The 25,183-nt window shown below is 35.3% G+C and overlaps 1 protein-coding gene across 1 annotated transcript in view; it reads right to left on the reverse strand.

Annotated features, from left to right (window-relative positions):
* LOC150104442 (uncharacterized) overlaps positions 1–25,183 on the reverse strand; it is a 242,607-nt gene that overhangs the window by 39,656 nt on the left and 177,768 nt on the right. The window contains exon 8 of the mRNA XM_090395648.1: positions 16,603–16,708. Within this exon, the coding sequence (XP_090251774.1) occupies positions 16,603–16,708 (106 nt within the window). The remainder of the gene's footprint in view (positions 1–16,602; positions 16,709–25,183) is intronic.

Below are 25,183 nucleotides of genomic sequence, written 5' to 3' on the forward strand. Positions count from 1 at the left end.
CCATACTTGAGCATTTCTAGTCGGATATCATTTACTCTGCTGCCTTTCCACATTTCAGGCCTTTGATAGTTTTGTCTACTTTGAGATTGGATACGTATTCCTGACTGCATGCCTGTTGAGTGCTTTTTTATCACTATGCTATCACTGCTTGTTTCATTTATCAATTTTTCGAAGTAATTACTCCATACTTCTAGGATATCTTTTCTCGTGTTTTCATGACACCTTTATCATCTCTAATTCCTTTTACAGCACTCTTTCCTCCATTTCTGAGCTTCTTCAACAACCTCCAGAATATCTTGCCACCTTCTTGATATTCATTTTCAATGTTCTTATGAAAGTCTTCCCATGACTTCTGTTTAGCTAGTTTTACTATAATAAATTCCCTAAGTACTTGACCGTTCTCTCACTTTCAGGCAACATCATTCAAACTTGGCATACAAACTAAGGACATGTAATAATATCTTACAGAGACTCTGTGGTACTACCTGGAGTTGAAGACCTCTACTCTTTGGACAACAGCCCTTGCTTTGGTATTCTCAAGTGCTGAATACTGTGTTCCTGTGTGGCTAAATAGTCCTCACACGAGGATTATCGATTCTCAATTGAATAATACCTTAAGATTAATTACAGGCTCTATTATAGCGACTCCAACATATTGGTCACCTCTTTTAGCAGGTATTATCCCTACAGAACTATGTAGATTGAATTCTTTAGTGTATGAATTTAAAAAAATTGCTGGTAATCCGAACCTACCTATTCATCAGGATCTCCCAACTCTTAACATCAATAGATTGAAATCTCGTCATCCATCACTATGAGCAGCAGAACTAGTGCTAAATAATTTTAATCTTTTATCAAAATGGGAGGAAACATGGAAGGAAAATATGAAAGAACATTTGCATAAATCTTTAAAGGTGATCAAATCATTACAGGATCGGATCTACCTCGTGAAACCTGGACAGTACTAAATAGGATTCGGACAAACCATGGCCTGTGTGCAGATACTCTCTATAAATGGAACAGACAAACTTCTCCAGAATGTGACTGTGGTGCTCCACGACAGATTATGCAACATATTGTAAAAGAATGCACCTTCTGTGCTTATTAGAATGACTGGAATGACTTTTTAAAAGTGGCTCCTGAAGCTGTGACCTGGATTATGAACTTAGATCTGAATTTATAATGATATGTTTTTTTTCCTTATTATAACATATTAAGACTTTTACTTTTAACTCTTATTTTATTTTTCCAACTCCTTGGATTAGATCTACGTTTTCCTTCAAAGTTTTTAACTTATAATATATTTTAAATTCTTCAATCCTGTTAATATATAATGACATCATGATTCTCTTTTAACATCATGTTTGTGCCATGAGCAATGTATGTATGTAGCTAGTTTTACACAGTGTTTAGCTTTCTTACATTTGTATCTGTATTCTTTAAGAGATCAAGCTGACTTATTTGCCAGGAACTTTTGATATGCTTTCTTCTTTCCCTTCACTGCATCTAACTTCCTATGTCCACTATGGAGTTGTGATTTTTCTATCCTTGCAGACAACCTCACCACATACCTCTCTGGCTGAATCAATCAATATTTTCTTCAAGGCTTGCCAATGAATCTCCGAGATTTGACTCCTGTTCTCAAACTCTCATTTTTTCTTGAATAATGTTTGTATATTTTAGTCTACAGTTAACATCTGAGAGCTGCTCAACTTTTATCCACTTTAAAACTTTCTTACATGTTCTTCTTTTCCATATGAAATTCAATTTTATCCTGCTCAAGACTAAATGGTGATCACTTCCAGTTTCAAATCCTCTGTACACTCTAGTGTCCTACACCAGAGAGAAAGCATCACTATCAACAATAACATAATCAATGACAATTTTCTTATTCCTTGTGTCTTCTCTCCATGTGAATTTGTGCACATATATAAAAAAAAACATAAAAAAAAAAGTTAAAACCTGATTATCTATTATTGAAGCAAATCTGTTCATAGTGAATCTCAGACAAATATCTAACAAACTTCTCATCTTCTCCCTTAATTCCATCCACCTCTATTGTTTGTAAACAACCTCTAACTCTTTAAGAAAGATATCAATAGGCTATTTCTTTCTTCTTAATCGCTTACCCACACATGGCAATGTAGTGTTACAAGTCCTGCTAACTTTCATGTGTGAGTTATCATTAAAGTAACAAATCAGTTAGAACTGAATGAGATACAGGGTTTATTCATAGAATCAGATGTAAGACACTGATGAATATTATCTCAGCTGATGTTGTTTATAATCTATACATGGATTTCATTTATGAAGGAAAGAAGCATTAAGTCTAATATCAAAATTGAAGATGTTAATCTGAGTTCTTTATTTTATGCATATTATACTTTTAAATAAGTTTGGAGGAAGTTCTAACTATATTGAATAACTACTGAAACAAATTTGGCATGAAAATCTGCAATAAAAAGAACAAAGATTGTGAAAGTGGCAGAACACCGAAAACATTTCCAATATTTAGGCACCATATTTTAGTGAAGATAGCAATTAAATATAAAAACAGACAAAGAATAAGCTTATTTGGAACAATATAGAAATAAGTCACAACACCTAAGCTGCATAAAGACAACTTATGAATCTGAGAACTTGGTTAGAAATAAAACAGTTGATTTAAAACTAGAGATCAGATAGGAGAGTTCTGAGAAAATTTAGGATAGTGAACAGATTTCACGAATGGCAGAATCATATTAAAAATGAAGATATTAGGAAGAACCTGACATTGTTAATGTACAAAAATATATACTCTCAGGTGATATAGTCACTTAAACAGAACAGGAAAGGAATGGTTAACAAAATATAAGTAAGGAATAGGTGTTTGATGCCAGGAAAAAACTCAGAGGATGACCAAGATATATTATTATTATTATGGGCATCTTCATAGAGTCAGTAGACCCAAATTATCAAAACAATATCTGTCATATCTCTTCTTGAATTCATTTACAGACGAACTCACAACTGAGACAGGCAATGCATTCCACTCATTTGCCACCCTCCAGGCAAAAAACCTTGTTCTCACACCCTTGTTAACCAAACTTTTCCTTAATTTCCAGGGATGACCTCTTTTCTTCCATCACTATTACACAGCTGAAACATTACCCTGCCTTTTAGTAATTTAAATGTTTCTATCAAATCCCCTCTTCTCCACCTATTAACCAACCTCTGCAATCCACAAGCTCTCAATCTATCAATGTAGGGAGCATTTTTTACATCACTCACCAACTTCCTCATCTCCAAGGAATCCAGATGACCAGACCTGAGCACAGTAATCCAAATGTGCAAGTATCAATGCTTTATAAAGGAAAATAATAACCTCTTTATCTCTGGATGTTAGTGTGTTCCTCAATAACCAAGTAATCCTATGTGCAATCTTGGACAACTTAGTAATGTGTCCCCTGAACTTCATCTCCCTATCCACCAACACCCCTAAGTCTCCAGTCTCATCAATCTCTTGGGGATACCATTCCATCTATGTAGTACACAGTTGGTAATCTTTTAATCCCAAAATGCATAACTTTCCACATCGAACAATCCATAACCTTTTGCCCATTTCGCCAGCTTATTTAAATCATCCTGCAAACTCTCAACATCAGCTTGATTTTTTATTGCATTACCCAACTTTGCATCATCGGCAGACAACTGAATATTAAGCCATTTCCTACATCATTTATGTACAAATTAAACAACAATGACCCAAGCACAGAGCCCCTGAGGCACACTACTGGTCACCTGCCCCATCCTGTTCTCTGCTCCTCCATATACCACCTTCTGGTATCTCTCCATGAGCAATTCTCCTATCCATATCACCAGTTTAGTATCCATCCCCATCCGTTTCAATTTGCACAACGTGGGGTATTCCATGGGGTATTCTGTCAAATGCCTTAGTAAAAATCCAGACGTACCACTGCGTAGCTATTTCCTTTGTCCAAGATGTCATTCTATTATAAAAAGTTAATAAATTGCTAAGGCAGGATCGACCTTTAACAAAACCATGTTGGCCCCCTATAGAATATCATATCCTGTCCACCAATTCTTGAATTTTGTCTTTAATCAACTTTTTCAATACTCCTGCCAATCCTGAGATAGTGATTGGTCTGTAATTAACTACCACAGTTTTACAGCCACCTTTATGCAGAGGAACTACTTTGCCTTCCTTCCACTCCCTAGGGACCACACCAGAGTTCAAACTTAAGTTAAATAACCAAGTAAGAGACATTGACAATTCCTTTGCACATTCATGCAACATCTGAGCTGATATTCCATCTAAACCTACAGCAGTGCTTGCATTTAAATTTTGCAATATACTAAGTACTTCTGATTTAACTTCAATTCTCACATTAGTTACTGCTACAGGTCCAGAGATATCCTCACTTGGGTGACAGATTTTTGAAAAGTGATCACTCAGTAACTCTACTATTACATTTGAATTTGTCACCTCAATACCATCAACACCCACTAAAGTTATCCTTCTGAAGTCATTCTTCCTTTTACTTGCCACATAGCGGAAGAACTCTTTGGGATTACCCTTGATCTCCTTCGCTAAGGTCTTCTTATAATCTGATTTAGCTCATTGTACTGCTCGTGGATGTACTGATCGCCTTTCTCCTTGTAAATTCTCCATAACATTTTCTTTTTCTGCAGATCAAGCTTGATACTACTACTCATCCATCTAACGCCTACCTTGTTTGTCTTCCTGACCATGGGGACACAATCTGATATTGCCTTCCTCAGATACCCACTGATTTTATCCCTTGCACTGCTAACATATTTCCACTGCAATATGTTTTGCCATGGGACAGCTGCAAGCTCACTCCGAAGCTTGTTATAATTGTCTAATAGTTCCTTATAAACCCTTTCTTAAGAGAGAGAGATCCACAAACTTTGCAACATCCCAAGTCAACACCACATGATCGCTCTAACCAATTGGAGGTAACGAGGACACCTAATGCATATATCCTCTGAACCAATGACCAGGTCCAACACTCTCACATTCAGTTATGTGCTGTTTCAAGTAATTATGTCATAGAAGATGTATGAATTCCGTTTCCTTTTTGCCACGTGATATTTCCTCCTTCCAATTTATATCACCATAATTAAAATCCCCCATGATAATCACTAACCCTGCACTCATTGCACTAATTTGCTGACATGAATCCAATATCACCCCCTGTACCCCGTGGCCTATAACAGCAACCAACTGCATATTTGGTTGCATTGGTCACTATTTCACACCAGGACCACCTCAAATGAACTATCATTCACATGTCTATCATCTTGATATACTACTTTCTTTGGCTGCACCTCATCAGCTATCATCAACAGTACTCCTCCCCCAGTTCTATCTTCTCTATCCTCCCTGGAAATACTGTACCCATCACATTAAATTCCAGTGACCACATCTTCTGTTGACAGCCATGCTTCACTAATGCGTAGAACTTTTGGTGAGATTGCACTGACTAATGCCAAAAATTCTTCCCTCTTATTTCAAATGCTTCTTGCATTAGCATAAAAAAATTGCCGATCCCCTTTGTTCTTATACCAGCTTTACAATTACTGCTTAAGTTTCTCCCTCTTACACCCAACCTTTTCCATTTTAGTTTCCCTGCCCAATTACTTCAACTTGTTCAGAAAACAGTAACTTCTTCAATCGCTTATGACCTTCCATGTTCAGACGGAAGGTCCAGACCTCTTTTTTTGCACATTCTTGCAATCATATGATTCATTATCATCGCTCGTCTACTTAACTCATAATTGTCAAAACGAGGCTGCACACACACACTATCTTCCCATTCAGGGCCAGCAGAAGCGCGCATTCAGAGCATGCGGGAACCTCTATGAAGGGCGCACTGCCGCCGGGGTATAGTTCATAAGTTCATTTTTAAGAAACAAAATTTTTATCATAAAAACAAAAAATTCTTAGAATGATCAATATTAAAATAAGGCCAGATACACCGAATAAAAATTAAAAAAAAATTGTATGTTTACAATTTTACATTGTTGCCTGCAGAATGTTGTGTCTACTGCAGTCTATCTAAAGTGAAACTGTGAACAGTTTTTATGCACAGAAATGAATTTTCATACAAAACATTTGCTACTAGTAAATTTTCATACAAAACATTTGCTAGGTAACCAGTCATATGATATGACTGGTTACCTAGCAACAACAGCCTACTGACAGTAGTGCAGTGGGAACTATTATTTCGTCTCTGTGTGGTGTAATAATTTCTTTTGAGTATAAAATAGAAATGGAATCAAAAATTAAAAAAAAAAAGTTATCTGGGGCACAAAATCATAAGTGTCACACTGCGAAAGAAGCAGATATTAAGAAACAAACTGGGGGCTCTTAATAAATTTGTTAAACTATTCTGATTCAGATTGTAACCAACTCAATACATCTGAAATCAGAGTTGACGAACCATGCACATCATCCAGTTTGCATGAAAGTACTATTGAACAAGACAACAAGACGCATGATTTAAGTGAAAAACAGGAGAAGATTTAGTTGTAGTTGACCACGACACTAACATATTGTTATTCTCTGTAAATTTAGAAGATCCAGGTGAATGGGGAAATATTGATGAAAAATTAAGAGTTGTTTTAATTGAAATGGGGCCTGTTCAAAAGAAAAATATAATATATCCCAGAGATACATACGGTCGAAAATTTGGCGAAACATATTATAAGAGAAAAATGGAAAACGAGGAGCTCATGCCAAGAACATGGCTCATTTATTTTGGAACTTTAAATTCTGTTTTTTGCTTTTGTTGCAAACTTTTCGCACCTACTGAATCAAGTAGTCTTGTGGAAGGTTATAGCGATTGGAGAAATGTAAAGTACAACTTTGCATAGACATGAGACTAGTTTAACTCGCATGAAAAATTTCTTAAAATGGAAGGAACTCGATAAAAATTTAAAACACAAAACTATTGATTACCAGACTCAAAACATGTATGAAATGGAAAAGGAACATTGGACGAGTGTTTTAGAATGCTTGATTGTAATTATAAAATTGCTTGGTGGCCAAAATTTAGCTTTTCCAGATCATCTGATAAATTATATGAAAGGAATAACGACAATTTTTTAAAATTAGTCAAACTGTTTGCAAAGTTTGATCCCGTTATGGAAAATCATGTTGAAAGGGCCCTACAACAAAACAGTAGAGTACACTACTTGAGTAAAGACAATCAAAATGAAATATGGAAACTTTAAGTAACACAATCAGGAATAGAATTTTATTATCAATCAGAAAATCTTAAATATTATTCCATAATTTTAGACTGCACACCTGATGCAAATAAAACAGAACAAATGACCACTATTATTCGCTTTGTTTCCTGTGACAATGGAATTGTCAAGATCAGGGAAAACTTTTTAGGTTTTGCAGATATATCAGATTCCACAGGACATGGTTTATGTGCAACAATAATGGAACAACTGGAAAAATGGAACATTCCCATTGAAGACATGCAAGGTCAAGGGTATGACAATGGGGCAAATATGAAAGGGAAAAAATGTGGGCTCCAAAATTGGCTTTTGAACAAAAATCCTAGAGCTTTTTTACGTACCATGTGCTGCTCATACTCTAAATTTAATCATTAACAATGTAGCCAAAGCAAATGCAGATACCATTAGTTTCTTTGCAATTATTCAAGAAATATACAATTTCTTTTCATTCTCTCACAAACGTTGGGAAATCCTTTTAAAGTTCGTAAAAAATTTGACATTGAAACAGCCATCAGAAATCTGATGGGAAAGTAAAATTAATGCAATCCGCCCTCTACGATATCAGTTAGGAGAAATTTACGATGCACTTTTTGAAATTTTAAATAATGAAAATTTTAATAAAGAAACTCAGCATGAAGCACAAACATTATGTTCTAAAATAAAGGACCACAAATTTATTTGCTCTCTTATAACTTGGTATGATTTACTTAATAGAATAAACCTTGTGAGTGAAATGCTTCAAGACAAAAATATGAACATTACACTTGCTTTAGTATCAAAAACTTTAAAATATTCTTACAAGAGTATCAAACAGATACAAATTTTAAAGAAGTTCTAAAAATGGTAAAAGAACTAACTGAATGAAGAGGTAAATGGAGAACGAGAATTTAAAACTGGTACGGAAATTCGATAACAAAAGTAGACACGACAATATGACTACGAGCATCATGACGAAACGCCACAATCGCCAGAAGATAAATTTAGTGTGAATGTGTTTTATACACTTCTAGCCATTGCAATGTGTTCATGAATAGAACATTTTGAACAACTAAAAACATATTATGATAATTTCAATTTCTTGGATAGATTACTATAAATTTCTGGGATATTTTTCGGAAGGATAATTTAAATATTCAAAACCCTTTCAGTATTCTTAATTTTATTGTGTCCAATAATTTATCTTTCCCTAACTTATCAATTCTTTAAGAATACTATTAACCTTACCTGTTACTGTAGTGAGCAGTGAACGTTCCTTTTCCAAGTTGAAATTGATTAAAACCCTTAAGAACAAGTATGTCACAAAAAAGCTTGTTAATTTGCAGTGGCATTAATAGCTATTGAAAATGATATAGGGGAGCTAACGGGTCAAAGCTGTATAACTGACAGGTGATCTCCACATAGCCTTTAAAGGAATGCGGAGAACCGACCAGGGCTTCTGACCTAATGTCCAATCCTAACCTTCTCATGGTGCACGCTGTTGGGTATCTACTTAGATACTCAAAGAACGAGGATGGGCTGGCAATTTGGGATTTAGCCGAACAAATTGTATTCTTATTGGCTTAAACCAATATAGAAAATGATGGTACAACATGACAAAATTACATGCTGGCTGGGCCATCGAAGGTTAAACAAAGCCCCCGCTGTTTTCCCCAGGGAATCACGGCAAACAGCAAAAAAGTCAGCTACTGGAACAAATCTGAAAGCACACCCCAACTTAACATCACCAGGGTTAAAGATCGGTACAAGCAACATAAGAAGCCTGAATGGCAAAGAAATGGAGCTAGCTGAGGAATTAGATAAGTACCAGATCGACATAATAGGGGTGACTGAAACAAAAAAGACAAAATCTGGTGAGATCTTTCTGAACAATAAATACAAAATGTTATATTCAGGAAATGACAATCAAGGAAAAGAAGGAGTAGCCATAGTATTCAACACAAAACACGAAGCTAATCTTCTTGAATGGCAGGCAGTCTCAAGAAGAGTGATGTGGGCAAATATCAGAATGGGGAATTGGACAATGAGAAGATTCAGTGGCAAGTCTTGAAGAAAACCCTGATTGATTCAGCCAGAGGTTGTCTGCAAGGATAGAAAAATCAGAACTCCGTGGTGAACACAGGAAGTTAAAGAGGCAGTGAAGGAAAAGAAAGTATATCAAAAGTTCCTCGCAAATAAGTCAGCTTGTGCTCTTAGAGAATACAGAGACAAATGTAAGGAAGCTAAACAATGTTTAAAACTAGCTAAACAAAAGTCATGGGAGGACTTTGGCAAGAATATAGAAAATAAATATCAAGAAGGTGGTAAGATATTCTGGAGGTTGTTCAAGAAACTTAGAAATGGAGAAAAGAGTGCTGTAAAAGGAGTTAGAGATAATAAGGGTTACATGAAAACAGAAGAAAAATATATCCTTGATGTATGGAGTAATAACTTCGAAAAATTGCTAAATAAAACAAGCAGTGATAGTACAGTGATAAAAACACTCGACAGGCATACAGTCAGGAATACATATCCATACTTTGAGGTGGAAAAACCCATCAAAGGATTGAAATGTGGAAAGGCAGCAGGAGTAGATGATATTCGACCAGAAATGCTGAAATATGGTGGTATAAAAATCTTAGAATGGCTGCACTGCATAGTTCAGAAAGCCTGGACAGATGGACGAATTCCCGATGACTAGAGTAGAGCTCTAATAGTACCCATATATAAAAAGGGAAATAAAAACTGAATCTGAGAATTACAGAGATATTTCCCCACTGAGTATTCCTGCCAAGATCTATGCAAGCATACTTGAGAAATGGTTCAGAAGAATTGTGGAAGAAAAGCTTGGTGAAGAACAAGCTGGATTCAGGTCAAATAGAGGCTGTCAGGATGAGATCTTCACTTTACGACAAATAGTGGAGAAATCATGGGAATATAACAAAGATCTGTATTTAAGTTTTGTTGATTTGCAAAAGGCATATGACAAGGTGCCAATAGAGAAGCTATTGAATACGTTACAGCATATGGTGTCAATGGAGCATTATATCAAGCAATACTTAGTTCTTATTTGAGTTGTAAGTGAGCAGTTAAAATTGAAGGAAGTATATTATCCCCTCTGTTATTCATTATCTATATGGATCACATTATGAAGGAAAGTGGTATTAAACACGATATCAAAATTGGAGATGTTAATGTCAGCTCTTTGCTTTATGCGGACGATGTTATACTTCTAAATAAATCTGCTACAAGTCTGCAAGATTCCTAGATTGATGACTAAATGACTAAATTTTTTAACTGTTGTAATAGATATGGTATGGAGGTCAGCATTAAAAAGAAAAAGACAATGAAAATAGGTAGATTTGCTGAAAATGTCAACTGTGTTGTGAACGGGGAACCTGTGGAACGAGTAAAACATTTCAGCTACTTAGGCACGATTTTTAGTGAAGATGGTAAATTAAATATGGAAATAGACAACAGAATCAACGAAGCTGGTATGGTAGGAAGTCAATTGAATAAATTCATATGGAATAAGTGAGAACTTAGTCGGAACACTAAATTAGCTGTATACAAGACAGTGTTCAAACCAGTTTTAACTTATTGATCTGAGAGCTGGGTCAGAAGTAAAACACTTGCCCAAAGACTACAGACCACAGATATGAGTCCTGAGAAAGATTATAGGCATGAACAGATGGAATCAATGGCAATATCATATTAAAAACGAGGATACTAGCAAAGAACTTGACATTGTTGGCATCCAGGAATGCATTAGCAGAACTAATCTCAGGTGGTATGATCACTTCAACAGAATGGGCAAGGAAAGATTAGCAAAACAAGTGTTCTCTGCTAGGTTTGTAGGAAAACGACCCAGAGTAAGACCAAAATATAGGTGGATGAAACGGTACAGTGTGCCCGAGATGAAAGAAATATAAGATCTGATAATGATAATATTGGAGTCTTGACAAGTAACAGACTGATCTGGAAAAAAATTGTAGATAGGAAGTTAATAATGATGTAAATTTTTCATGTAGCACTATCATGTTCTGTGCATCCCTTGAGGGTACATGTCAGGAATTTGATGATGATGATGATGAAAATGATATATGTGCAGAATTAAACGTTAAGACCATTATTTCTAATTCTGTGATTATGAAATCAAGAACCCTAAAATTTTAATTTAAAAAATTTCAAGTATATTTATGTAATTTAATTTATTTTCTGTTATTCTGTAAAGATTGTATTTTTTGAATACTTATATTAAATGTTCTAATTATTTCTGAATTCTTTTCTTATTTTCTCATCTATCTTGAGTTTCTTTTATTTTCCTAAAAGATAGTTCCACTTATAAAAATTAAGAAATTTTTACAAGTTACTAAGAATTTAGTAATTGTTAAATGCAAGAATTTTTTAAACTTTAGTTCAAATAAATTTTAACTTTAATTAAAATTCATTCTAATTTTGTTAGTGATTCAGGTTGGTGAGAAGGCTATAATCCCTGTATTATTATATTCAATGATTAAAGTGAAGTGGCTTTATCAAAATTTGCTTTAACTTTTGAGAATTTTTTGAATATTCCGGTGTTTAATGATTATCCTGCCTAGTCAACACCCCTTTGATTTTAGTTCGGTGAATTTAGTAAACCAACGTGTGGCTGTTCTGTCCAAATTTATTTAAGAAATTTCAAATAATTAAAATTTTTATTGTCGTAAAAGAACCACACACACGCCCAGATCATTACAGGGTTGCTTAGATAGAAATTGCATGCGGGGCGACAAAGACCCTAGCTCCGGCACTGCTCCCATTGACACTTTTCTTCTTCACAATATCTAGCAATGGTCTTAAATCTTTTGCTACCCGATTTATACTACCACTCAGGTCATTTCCTTTTTGCCACGTGATATTTCCTCCTTCCAATTTATATCACCATAATTAAAATCCCCATGATAATCACTAACCCTGCACTCATTGCAATAATTTGCTGATGCATGAATAACTATCATCTTTTCTGCATCATGCCCTCTCTTTATTGCTAAAGCCACTCTCTATTGTTCCACCAGCCAAACACTCCTCAAGCATATGTGCTCCATACCCTTAATCATAGAATCACCATATATTTTACCACTCATAACTTCATTCAAGTCCAAACAAGCGTCACTCACGGCCTCATTTTCTACGCTATTCACCATGACTCTCTCATTTTCATTACTCAACGCTCTTTTACTTACTTCCTCACTTTCATGACATCTCATTTCTTCTAGACCTCTTGTGCTTTCATTCTGTTGACACCCAATAACTCCCATACTATTATTTACTTTCTCAATCACCAAAGACTCTCCCATACTTAATCCTGTTCTAGTTACTTCAGCGAAAGTAATCTCCATAGTCCTAATTTCTCTATTCAAATATATTTAACTCAGTTTTAATTTCCAGAACCTCCTTACTGAGCACTTCCAATTCCTCTTGCAGAAGATGGTCACTTTTCGTTTTCAGGAACTCCTGCCGAAGTTCTTCCACAACGGTCACGACGTCTGCTTCCATTCCAAATCGTTCCAGCCTATCCTGACACTTCTCACATAGGTTGATGTTTTTATTCTTCTCATTTAGCCAAACAGTCTACAGATCCTTCACATTCTTTGGCGCATATATGTAGCAGTTTCTGTAGCACAGCCAGTGCAAAAAATCCAACGCAGAGCCCGATTTTCGTATAGAAGCACTCCTAGGAGCAGTTGATGTACATCTTTTGTTGGATGCCATCTTTAGACATTGAAGTAGTGAAACAAACAGCAACAAAAACACGGTATATACCACAGAGTTTCAAACAATAACACTGCTGAAGGACACTTGTATCCAAGCACAACTGCAGCACAATTCGAGACAAAAAGCCACACTGTGTTGTTTCAAGGATACTTGTGACATTAGACTGAATGATATAATCACGTAATCAAAAGAAAGATATATCTGGTTAAATAAATATCTTTCTTGTGATTACGTGATTATATCATTAAGCCACACTATACTTTACTTTAAAATCATGTTTTCCAGCACAACTCAACACGACCTCCACATTCACTAGCGACACTAGTGCCACCCCAAATATGTGAACCAATAGTTACAATCATTTTGGAAGACTGAAATATTAGATCTGACAATAGTGAGTCATTAATGATAAGACTAATTTGGAGGATAAACTGCCAGTTGGATATTAGTAATGTGAATTTTTCATGTAGTACTATCATAGTATCTTGTAAATCCAACAAGTGTACATATCAGGAATTTCATAATAATTTATACAGTCGACTCGTCCTGTAGCAGATGTTATAACTTCCAGCACAGGTTACAGACTCACAGAACAATATTATTCTAAAAGAAATTCACTAGTGCAAGCCGTTGTTGCATTCATTGATTTCTTCCTTATGAATTTCCTAAATTCATAAGGAAGGTATTATACTCTTGTATTATACTCTTCATTTTCACTGAAAGATTTATTAGACTAATGAAAAATAAAATTTTCATACCGATCCAAGCCTAGGAATAATGGTTTTCGAATAAGTTCATGGAATATGAGAAGCTTGTACAGAGTTGAAGCATTTCAAGAAATTATGCATGAATTAAATATATCTAAAATGGAGTAGAAAGTAATACAGAGACACAATGGACAGGAGAAAATAATATGAAGATAATATGAGTAAACCTTTTACTACTTTTTGGTGGAAACAACTCTGAAAAACATGAATTTGGAACAGATTTATGACACATCTACAGGAGGTACAGAAAAGGAAATAAAAGATGAATTCTATGAAAAACTGGAACTAATCCTTAAAAAAAATTCCACATCAGGATATAATCATTTTATTAAGAAATTTCAATGTAAAAATTGGACTGTACCACACACTCAATGCTATGTTTATGAGGAAGAAGATACATAAACAACATGGAAATCTAATTGACATACATCTAATTACGTTTCAAAAGAGCTGAGTGTGATAGCAACCATTTTCTAATTGGTGCTCTTCTTAAGGTTAAAATAAACAGTAGATATTTTTCAGCACATGCAAATCAACGGGATACAATATTAACAAACGAGATAAAACAGAAGACAGAAGAGAAGAAAAAAAAGAGAGAGAGGAGTGCGAATTAAAACAGAAACTGAAAAATATGCAGCTGGAAAATAATTAAAGCATCTGTAATGGTATCAAGGTTAGCATAAATAATAGCAGAAAACTCAATTGGAATTCAAAGTAAAATACAGCATAAAAAATGGTTTAATGAAGAATGTGAACTAGCAGTAAAGAAAAAATAAAAAAGATAAAAGCATTTGGCTTGATAGCCCAACTGATATTAAAGCTGCTCAGAGATACAAGATAGCAAGGAAGACAAAATAATCAGACAACAGAAAATAAGCTTTTTTTTTTTTTTGTGAACAGATTGAAAAAATCCAGAAGTAGTTTACACTAAATAATCCTAAATTTTTTTTCCATAAAATCAAAATATATAAAAAAACAGATCCACATATGAAAACAAAATGTGGATCATCAGCAATAGCAATGGAGAAATACTAGCTACTAGAGATGAAATAGCAGGTGAAGACCGTACTTTAACAAACTCCGAAATTGCGATAAATTTTGATGAAAAACTAGGATTACAAATCAATCAGGATAAAACTAAATATTTAAAAGTATGCAAAAATTCTAATCAAAGGAAAATTAACCAGTTTCCCCTTGATAACCTGAAATTTAAAATTGCTGTTTCCTTAAAATAACTTGGATCATTATAAGAGAATATATAAACTGGGTTTAATAGGCAAAAGATTTTGATACAGAAATGTCAGCCTACTAGTTTTGCAAGCCTTAAATTACAACTAATACATAACCAAAAATATCAATTTGATATCATTACACGAACGTGTGAAGCGTGTATGTTAGCAGTTGGCCAGTCATTTTAAGCAGGTGTGTCCTATAAACTGGCTGTGAAGTTGAACTCTGATATGCTGAGCAATCTTATGAATGATTTCCAGATGTCACCTAGGGTCATCCCTTGGTTTCTGTTTAGGTTACCTCTTGAGCGGATCACTACTGCAGCTTCTTTTACTAAGTGGTAGGTTTAGTCATCTTCTATGTATGGCATAGTACTTTTATCTCATTCAATATTCAAGTTCACCTTAGAACTCTAAAAATGAAGGAAAATTATCTTTTTTAGACATGTTAATCAAAAAACAAATGTATAACAGCATTTGGTCTAAATGCATACTGCAATCTGACTCACACAAGCCGTTACCTGCATTTCGCCTCTTTGCACCACATTTCACAAAAGTTAAGCATTATACATATGCTAAAAAACAGAGCAGTCTATATCATAAGAGATGGCAGAATTTTAACAGACAAATTAGATCTTAGATCTATTAAACCCAGTTTATATCATCTTATAATATATAGTGGTCGAAAAAACACCTTGGAACATTGATTACTTGAAATAATAAAAGAAGTCCAGAAATAAAAGCTAGAATAAATGCCTCCAATAAATCTCCTCATTCACCATCTTCCAAAATTCTATCAAGCAGAGTTAAAACAGAAATATACAAGACAAACATTAGACTTATTGTTTTATATAGTGCAGAAACCTGAAGCATAACAAAACAAGATGCAAAAGCTTTGCAGATCTTTGAAAATAAAACCCTCAGAAAAAGTCTAAGGAAGACTTGCAAGATACAACAAAACAGGTGAATGGAGAAGACATAATCAAGAACTATATGAACTCTACAGATCCCCACTTCAAGCTGATGAAATTAGAGCTTACAGATTGAGATGGCTTCGACATGTGAAAATTATGGATGAGGAGAGAGAATGGCTAAACAAGCATTCCAGATGAAGCTTGATGGAAAGTGAACTAGAGGTAGATTGGCTATGCTGGGAATCTAGGACTAAAATGAAAGAGCTCAAGACAGAAAGGAATGAAAGAATTTGGTATATGCAGCAAAGAACCTCAGCGGTTTAGCAAGCTAAAGAAGAAGAATGAAAATTCAAATTCATAATATGAATCTTTAACAAACAAAACATTTAGTCAAAGTGAAATTAAGTCTCATTTACACCTTTAGATAGTGTAATGCAGCGTGCTTGAAAATCGAAATTTTCAGACATTCTGATTTTATATAATTTTCTACTGAGGTAAACGAAAGAGTTTAAAAAAATTCAAGTGAGTTATGTTATTTTAAAAGCTGGCTGCTATTATTACACCTTAAAAAATTGTGTGAATTATTGTTGAAAATGACAGTACCTAATCCATGCTGATCATATAAAATATTATGACTAATTAAGAAACTTCATGCTTGTTCCAAACATTTTTTCAAGAATCTACCTGCAACTGCACATTAGTCTTTATTTTCAAAACATCTTTCAGCATTTTACAGTAATCCACTCCGGTTTCTTCATCTTTTACAGGAAATTCATCAATTTCATTATCACTATATTTAGAATTAGAAAAAGCCATTATGCTCAGATAAAGGGGAAAAAAATATTAAGAAACTGAATGAGCATAGTCATCTTAGAGTACAAGAATAAATATGCTTCATAGATATTAGTTTGATATAATAAAACTGCTGCTTCAAAATAAGAATACAATAAGCATTTTTTTTTTATTTCAATCTCAAAAGACATATTTTTAACGGAAATAAAACTGCCTAAATAACCAAAACTGAAATGACCAAAATATTTGTCCCCAGCAGTATGTAGAGGATTTTTGTAAGACAATGGAGGATTTTTGTGTGTGTGTGTGTGTGTGTGGTGGGGGGGGGGGATTTTCCTCAAGATAAGCAGTAACTTTTTTTTGTACTGGAATCCATAAATATGCTATGATTTAGTAACAAAAATTCAATATTACAAATTTTAGTAGAGAGTTAAACATCCTTTTATTTTGAAAGATAGTATCCATTAAGTGACACTATTTAAGATATCTTAAAATTCCTTTTGGAGTATGGCATTATTCAGAAAAAAAAAAAAAGGCTCTAATTCTTGCTACGTCATTATATGTGCATATATACCACAATCTGCACATATGTGCAGGATGTGGTATAACTGAATGTTTGAGTATTTCTTTGTGTTATGGGGGGGGGAGGGTCTGCAGATAGTGACTGAATGAGAGAGACACCTCTGGGAATCTAGGGAGCAACTATCTGAGAAAGGTAAGTAAAGGTTGTTCTCAATTTCTACTGTAAAAATTTTTACTCTAGAGTTTAAGCTGGTTAGTTGTATTAATAATGTATCTAATGTGTTTTGGTTGTGTGACATATTTTAAAGGGAAGGAGCTCAGTACATCTTCTTCTTTAAATTCTTTATAAGAAGCAATTCTGAAGTTAGTAAGAGAAGATGAAAGCAGATATCCCCATCATATCTTTCATTTGGAAGTAGATTTTTTTTTATACCACTTGACTGCATTACTAGTTTCAACAGTGTAATGGTGTAGGGTACGAAACTATAGTACATTTGTACCGTGGGTGGGCTGAGGATATTTTCCCTGCCATTTTTATCAATTTACATATACATACACACACACATATATGATTACTCAGAGTGCATGTATAGTCTTACAATATCCCTGTAAAACTGTCTTCAAAATCTTTTACTAAGCAAGAAATGTTCAGTTAGTTCTAAAATACATGGGCATCCTATAATTGTAAGCATCTCATCTGGATGTGTCTTAAGCGTGTAGAAAAATACTTGAATTGTTACAAAAATAAATAAACATTCTTAAATTTCATGTTCCTATTCCATATCCACCTTACCACACTTTTGCCAAATATTAATAGCTCAACACCCAGCAATGAAATTCATCTCCTACCTAAAGACAATCACAAACATCCATGTCCACAGTGGGATTCAAACCCTCAACCTGTTGGTTGGAGAGCAGGTACACTGACCACTTGGCCAACCGAGACAGAACTGACCACTTCTTGTAGTTCATCTGCCGAGTTGCCTAAAAGGAAAAAAAAATCTAGGAGACTGCTATATATAGTTTAGATAAAACAGTATCTCTTTGTATCCTCCCTCCATTTTTAAATCAGGAATTTCTCCTTATTTCATAAATGCAGTTGCATTTATATACATGACTAAATATAAAATTATTTCAACTGATTTTTGTGTTTTTAATAATTTGTCTTATTAGATAAGATATCATCAACAGTGGTGCATGTTTTCTCTCTCTCTCTCTCTCTCTCTCCTGAATCATGCTTGGATTCAGAAAATCTACTAAAAGGTTTGAATTTTTTTAGTTTTCATTTCTCTTGTTAATGCTTGGAAATAGATTAATAGATTAAGTTTTTAACATATAACAGAGCTACTACTTGTACTAACTTATCTGACTAATTTATATATATATATATATATATATATATATATATATATATATATATATATTGAAGAAGTTATTGTTTTCTGAACAGGTTGAAGTTATTGGGCAGGGAAACTAATATTGAAAAGGTTGAGTGTAAGAGAGAGAAACTTTAGCACTGATTGTGTATTTATTGATCCTTATAGGCTGAATAAATTGCAGAAGAGAGGGGATAAAAATCGGCATAGGACTACGGTAGTTAATGACTTATATATCAGTTCTAAAGCCGGTACAAGATCTAGAGGGAATCTGCAATTTTTGTATACCAATGCTAGAAGCATTCGAAATAAGAGAGAAGAATTTTTGGCATTAGTCAGTGAAATCTCACCAAAAGTTGTAGGCATTAGTGAAACTTGGCTGTCAGCAGAAGATGTGGTCACTGGAATTGAATGTGATGGGTACACTATTTTCAGGGAGGATAGAGAAGATAGAACAGGGGGAGGAGTACTGTTGATGATAGCTGATGTGTTGCAGCCAAAGAAAGTAGTATATCATGATGATAGACATGTGGATAAGAGTTCATTTGAGGCAGTCTGGTGCGAAATAGCGACCAACGCAACCAAATATACAGTTGGATGCTGCTATAGGCCAGGGAGTACGGGGGGAGATATTGAATTCATGCATCAGCAACTTAGTGCAATGATTGAAGGCTTGGTGATTATTATGGGGGATTTTAATTACGGTGATATCAATTGGAAGGAGGAAATATCACGTAGCAAAAAGGAAATGGAATTCATACATCTTCTACGAGATAATTACTTGAAACAGCACGTAACTGAAGGGACACGTGGTGTGAGAGTGTTGGACCTGGTTATTGGTTCAGAGGTTATATGCATAAGTAAGGTGTCCTCGTTACCTCCAGTTGGTGAAAGCGATCATGTGGTATTGACTTGGGAGGTTGCAAAATCTGTGGATTTTTCTATTAAGAAGGGGTATGTACGGAACTACAGGTTAGGCAATTATAACAAGCTTCGGAGTGAGCTTGCAGCCATCCCATGGCAGAACATATTGCAAGGGAAAGATGTTAGCAGTGCTTGGGATAAAATCAGCAGGTATCTGAGGAAAGCAATATCAGATTGTGTCCCCATGGTTAGGAGGTCAAACAAGGCAGGCATTAGATGGATGAGCAGTAGTATCAAGCTTGAACTGCAAAAAAAGAAAATGTTATGGAGAATTTACAAGGAGAAAGGCGATCAGGACACCCATGAGCAGTACAAGGCTCAAGCTAGGAAAGTTACCAGCATAGTAAGAAAAGCTAAATCAGATTATGAGAAGACCTTAGCCAAAGAGATCAAGGGTAATCCCAAAGAGTTCTTCCGCTATGTGGCAAGTAAGAGGAAGAATGACTTCGGAAGGATAACCTTAGTGGGTGCTGATGGTATTGAGGTGACAAAATCAGATGTAATAGTCGAGTTACTGAGTGATCACTTTTCAAAAGTCTATCACCCAAGTGAGGATATCTCTATACCTACAGCAATACCTAATGTGAGAATTGAAGCTAAAGAATCAGAGGTATTAAATATATTGCAAAACTTAAATGCAAACACTGCGGTAGGCTTAGATGGAATATCAGCTCGGGTGTTGCGTGAATGTGCAAATGAATTGTCAACCCCTCTCACCTGGATATTTAACTTAAGTTTGAACTCTGGTATGGTCCCTAGGGAGTGGAAGTTAGGCAAAGTGGTTCCTTTGCATAAGGGTGGCTCTAAAACTGCGGTATTGAATTACAGACCAATCACCATCTCAGGAGTAGTGGTAAAAGTATTGGAAAAGTTGGTTAAAGACAAAATTCAAGAATGGGTGGATCAGGAAATGATACTCTATAGAGGCCAACATGGTTTTGTTAAAGGTAGATCCTGCCTTAGCAATCTATTAACTATTCATAATAGAATAACATCTGAGTTGGACAAAGGAACTGGCTACACAGTGGTACTTCTGGATTTTGCTAAGGCTTTTGACAGGATACCCCATAGAACACTGTTACGCAAATTGGAGCAGATGGGAATGGATATTAAATTGGTGATATGGATAGGAGAATGGCTCAGGGAGAGATACCATAAGGTGGTGTATGGAGGAGCCGAGTCCAGAATGAGGCAGGTGACCAGTGGTGTGCCTCAGGGCTCTGTGCTTGGGCCAATGTTGTTTTAATTTGTATATAAATGATATAGGAAACGGCTTAAAGGGAGATATTCAGTTGTTTGCTGATGATGCAAAGTTGTGTAGTGCAATAAAAAATCAAGCTGATGTTGAAAGTTTGCAGGAGGATTTAAATAAGCTGGTAAAATGGGCAAAAGAAAATGGATGTCAGTTCAATGTGGAAAAGTGTAAAGTCATGCATTTTGGGATTAAAAGATTACCAGCTGTGTACTACATCGATGGAAAGGTACTCCAAGAGATTGATGAGGCTAGGGACTTAGGGGTATTGGTAGATAGGGAGATGAAGTTCAGAGGACACATTGCTAAGGTGTCCAAGATTGCACATAGGATTACTTGGTTGTTGAGGAACACACTGACATCCAGAGATAAAGAGGTTATTATTCCCCTTTATAAAGCATTGATACTTCCACATTTGGATTACTGTGCTCAGGTCTGGTCACCTGGATTCCTTGGAGATGAGGAGGCTGTGGAGAGGGTTCAGAGAAGAGTGACCAAGTTGGTGAGTGATATAAAAAATGCTCCCTACATTGATAGATTGAGAGCTTGTGGATTGCAGAGATTGGTTGATAGGCGAAGAAAAGGGGATATGATAGAAACATTCAAATTACTAAAAGGTTTTTATAGGATTGATGCAGGGGAAATGTTTCAGCTGTGTGAAAGTGATGGAAGAACAAGAGGTCATCTCTGGAAATTAAAGAAGAGTGTGGTTAACAAAGGTGTCAGAACAAGGTTTTTTGCCTGGAGGGTGGTGAATGAGTGGAATTCATTGCCTGACTTAGTTGTGAGCTCTTCGTCTGTAAATGAATGCAAGAAGAGATATGACAGATATTGTTTTGCTAGTTTGGGTCTCCCGCGATGAGTCTACTGACTCCATGGAGATACCCGTAATAATAATAATAATAATAATATATATATATACATATACTATATAAATACAAAATCACTAGTTCACTATTCCTGTTATTTACTATAGTGCAAAGTCAGCTGTATATATATATATATATATATACAGCTGACTTTGCACTATAGTAAATTACAGGAATAGTGAGCTAGTGATTTTTCCTGTTTAGAATAGAACTGTACTTACATGCGAGTTAGTTATAATGATGCAGGTACTGTATGCCCACAGATGCAAGACCCTTCGATACTTCTGCGCATGTCAGAAGAAAGAAAATCCATTCCAATATTAGGGTAATCAATGTGTTTTGTGGGAGGAGTTTATTACTATAATACATTGGAAACTAAAATACGTTGGAATATTTACGTATAAAGTAAGTGATTTTGCATGCTGGTGATCAATTTGCACATCCTTTATCTTTCTCCCCCTTTAGCATGAACTGACTATTCTTGGCACATTCCCAACCCCAGTTCTATGAACTGTTGGCATACAACAATTATAAGTATCAACCAAATAGAGAATTACTTTTATTATCAAAATACGTGTAGCAGTAGTGTACTTTTTTTTTTTTTTTTTTTGGATTGCTGGCAATCCATATAGAAATGTGCGATAATGACAGCTCCACACCCATATATCAGTGAAAACGTTAGTTCTGAACAATAAAATTAAGAAAACATTTTCTATTATGATAAAAAAATTGATCCACATTTTGGAAAATGAGAAAGTTCATAAGACACGACTGAAAAGCAATAGACAAATTTTAAAAATGATATATAATAAGTTGCAAAACCGTTTTGAGTGCTAAAAAATAATAATAATAAAAAATAAAATAAAATAAAATAACTGGTTATCAGACAAGACCTGGAAACTCATACAAAAAAAATCATAAAGCTAAAATGTTTGAAAACCCTAAAACCTCAGAAATAAATTCATTTGTGCAGTTAGAGAGACAGTTAAGAGATCTGCAAGGGGAGATAAGAGGAATTATGTGAATAGTTTGGCAGAAGAAGCACAAAAGGCTGCAACATTAGGACATATTGGAAGGCTGAACGAGATGACAAGGAAAATATACTCTGAAGGAAACAAACAAGTAAGTGCTATAAGGGATAAAGATGGTTTGCTGCTAATTGAAGAGGATATGACTGTTAGAAGATGGAAAGAATGCTAATGAAATTTTTAACGTAGAAATCAACATAAATGACATGATTAGAAGTTCAATACCTCCTGTGAGCATAATTTAAATATTACATTAGAACCAATATCTAAACATGAAATAATGAACATAAGAGAGAAGATAAAAAGTAGAAAAGGATTGGGACAATGATGATAGAGTAATAGAAATGCTTAACACAACTAAAGAAATTGTTGTTGATAAATTGAAACTGATCTTTTAACAATGTGCTAGAGACTGAAAATATACCTAAACAGTGGAAAGAATCAATGATAATTATAATCCTAAAGAAAGGAGATCTCACTAGATATGCAAATTTGAGAGAAATTATTCTACTGTCAGTACCTGCAGAATTTTTCTGTAAAATATTTATAAAAAAGGATCAAAATGAAGCAGAGAAAATATTAAAGCATGAACAAGCTGGGTTTAAAACAGGTGGGAGAACTATGCATCACATTTTTACTTAAAAAAACATCATGTGCCTGCTAGTCACCCTTCTCCTTGAATTCCCTCTACATTTTTTTATTTTTTTTGTAGAACCAGCTTGATGATGGTATTCATCCATATAACTCCCACTTGATTAATTCTCCTACATCTAGGTATGCAGTCTACTATTACTTCCCTCAAACACATCTTCACCATTTTCATGCACTATCAACACTCATATCACCTCACCTTCTATCAGCCTTTGCAGTTTCACATGTCATGGGGACTGATCCAAGCAATATCCTAACCCCATCGTCTAATTCCACATATACTCCCTCTTAATTGAAATGCATGTTGTGTGATTTGGATTAGGGATATTACAGCAAATGATATGCAATCATTAGCCTCTAGATAGAAGTAGCCCAGTCGTGAAGATTACTATTATTATTCAGGCCTCCATGCAGTCAAAAGACTCATCGCAGGAGGGGGGCCTTCCTAGAAAACACCAAGTCTATCAAGACTCATCATATGAGGTCTCTCCTAGGAAACACAAAGTCTATCATACCCCTCCTTAAACTCATTGACCGTTCTTGCTCTCACCACTCCATCAGGCAATGCATTCCATGGTTCAACCACCCTCCACGCAAAGAAACCACTCCTCACCCTCTTGCTCACAGTTTTCCGTTTGTAACTTCCAGGGATGGTCACTTGTTATCACTCCTTCTTGCTGTTCAATCAAGGAAAAGAACTCCCCAGTGTCAACCTTGTAACCACCTCTCAACTGTTTAAAAGTCTCAATCATATCATCTCTCCTTCTATCCACCAAATTGCAGTCGACATTCCCTCAACTGATAATCATAATTAACACTGCACAGTCCTGAATCAATCTTTGTTATCTGCCTTTGTAACCATTCCATAGTTAATTTATCCCTTTCATATCCTAGGGACCAAATAAGTGTGGTCTGATCAGGGTCTTATACAACGGAATGACAACTCTTATCTCTGCAGGTCAGCGACCTTCTCATTATTTCAGCAATCTTCTGTGTTACCTTCACCACCTTTGCAATATGTCCTCTAAATTTCAGGTTTCTATCAACCATCAACCCCAAATCTCTTATCTCCCCTACTTCCTCCAGTATAGCTCCAATAGAGTATGCAGCATCCCATCTATGTGTCCCAAACCTCATGACCTTACATTTTGCAGCATTAAACGGATATCCCCATTCGTTTGCCCATCTGTCATCCTCTTGCAGGGCTACCACAACTGCACTATTAATAATAACCCTTCCCAGCTTCACATCTGCGAACAACTGAATATCCCCCCTGCAATCCACTGACAACGTCATTGATATAAAGGTTAAACAATATAGGTCCCAGTACGTTCCCTGGGACCCCACTTGTAACCCTCTGCCTCCTTGAAACTACCACACCATACACAACTGTGATATGGTTGATATCTGATATCGGACAGTCAATCCTGAATCCAGTTGACCAACCTGACTTCCAAATCCATGTGCAGAAACTTCAATATCAGCTTATGTGCCACCCTGTCAAATGGCTTCGCTAAATCCAAGAAAATGGCCTTTACCTCATCTACTGCTCTTATAACTTTATCATAAAAGGCTAGCATATTACTACAACAAGAGTGCCCCTTCACAAATCCATGTTGACTCTCACAGATAACATTACCCTTATCTGCCAATTCTGTATACGATCCCTCACTAATTTCTCCAAGATCTTAACAACTGCTGATGACACACAAACTGGCCAATAATTAGACACTACCAGTCTTCTACCGCCCTTATGCAATGGCACTATCTTACCTTCCTTCCATTCCCTGCGCACCTTTCCCATAGCCGGACTTTCAGTGAAAAGCCAGGTCAAAGGAGCTGTCAGTTCTT

Source organism: Typopeltis vanoorti, chromosome 7 (assembly GCF_054136105.1).
Source record: "Typopeltis vanoorti isolate ZY-2024b chromosome 7, IOZ_Tvanoo_1.0, whole genome shotgun sequence".
NCBI classification, from domain to species: domain Eukaryota; kingdom Metazoa; phylum Arthropoda; class Arachnida; order Uropygi; family Thelyphonidae; genus Typopeltis; species Typopeltis vanoorti.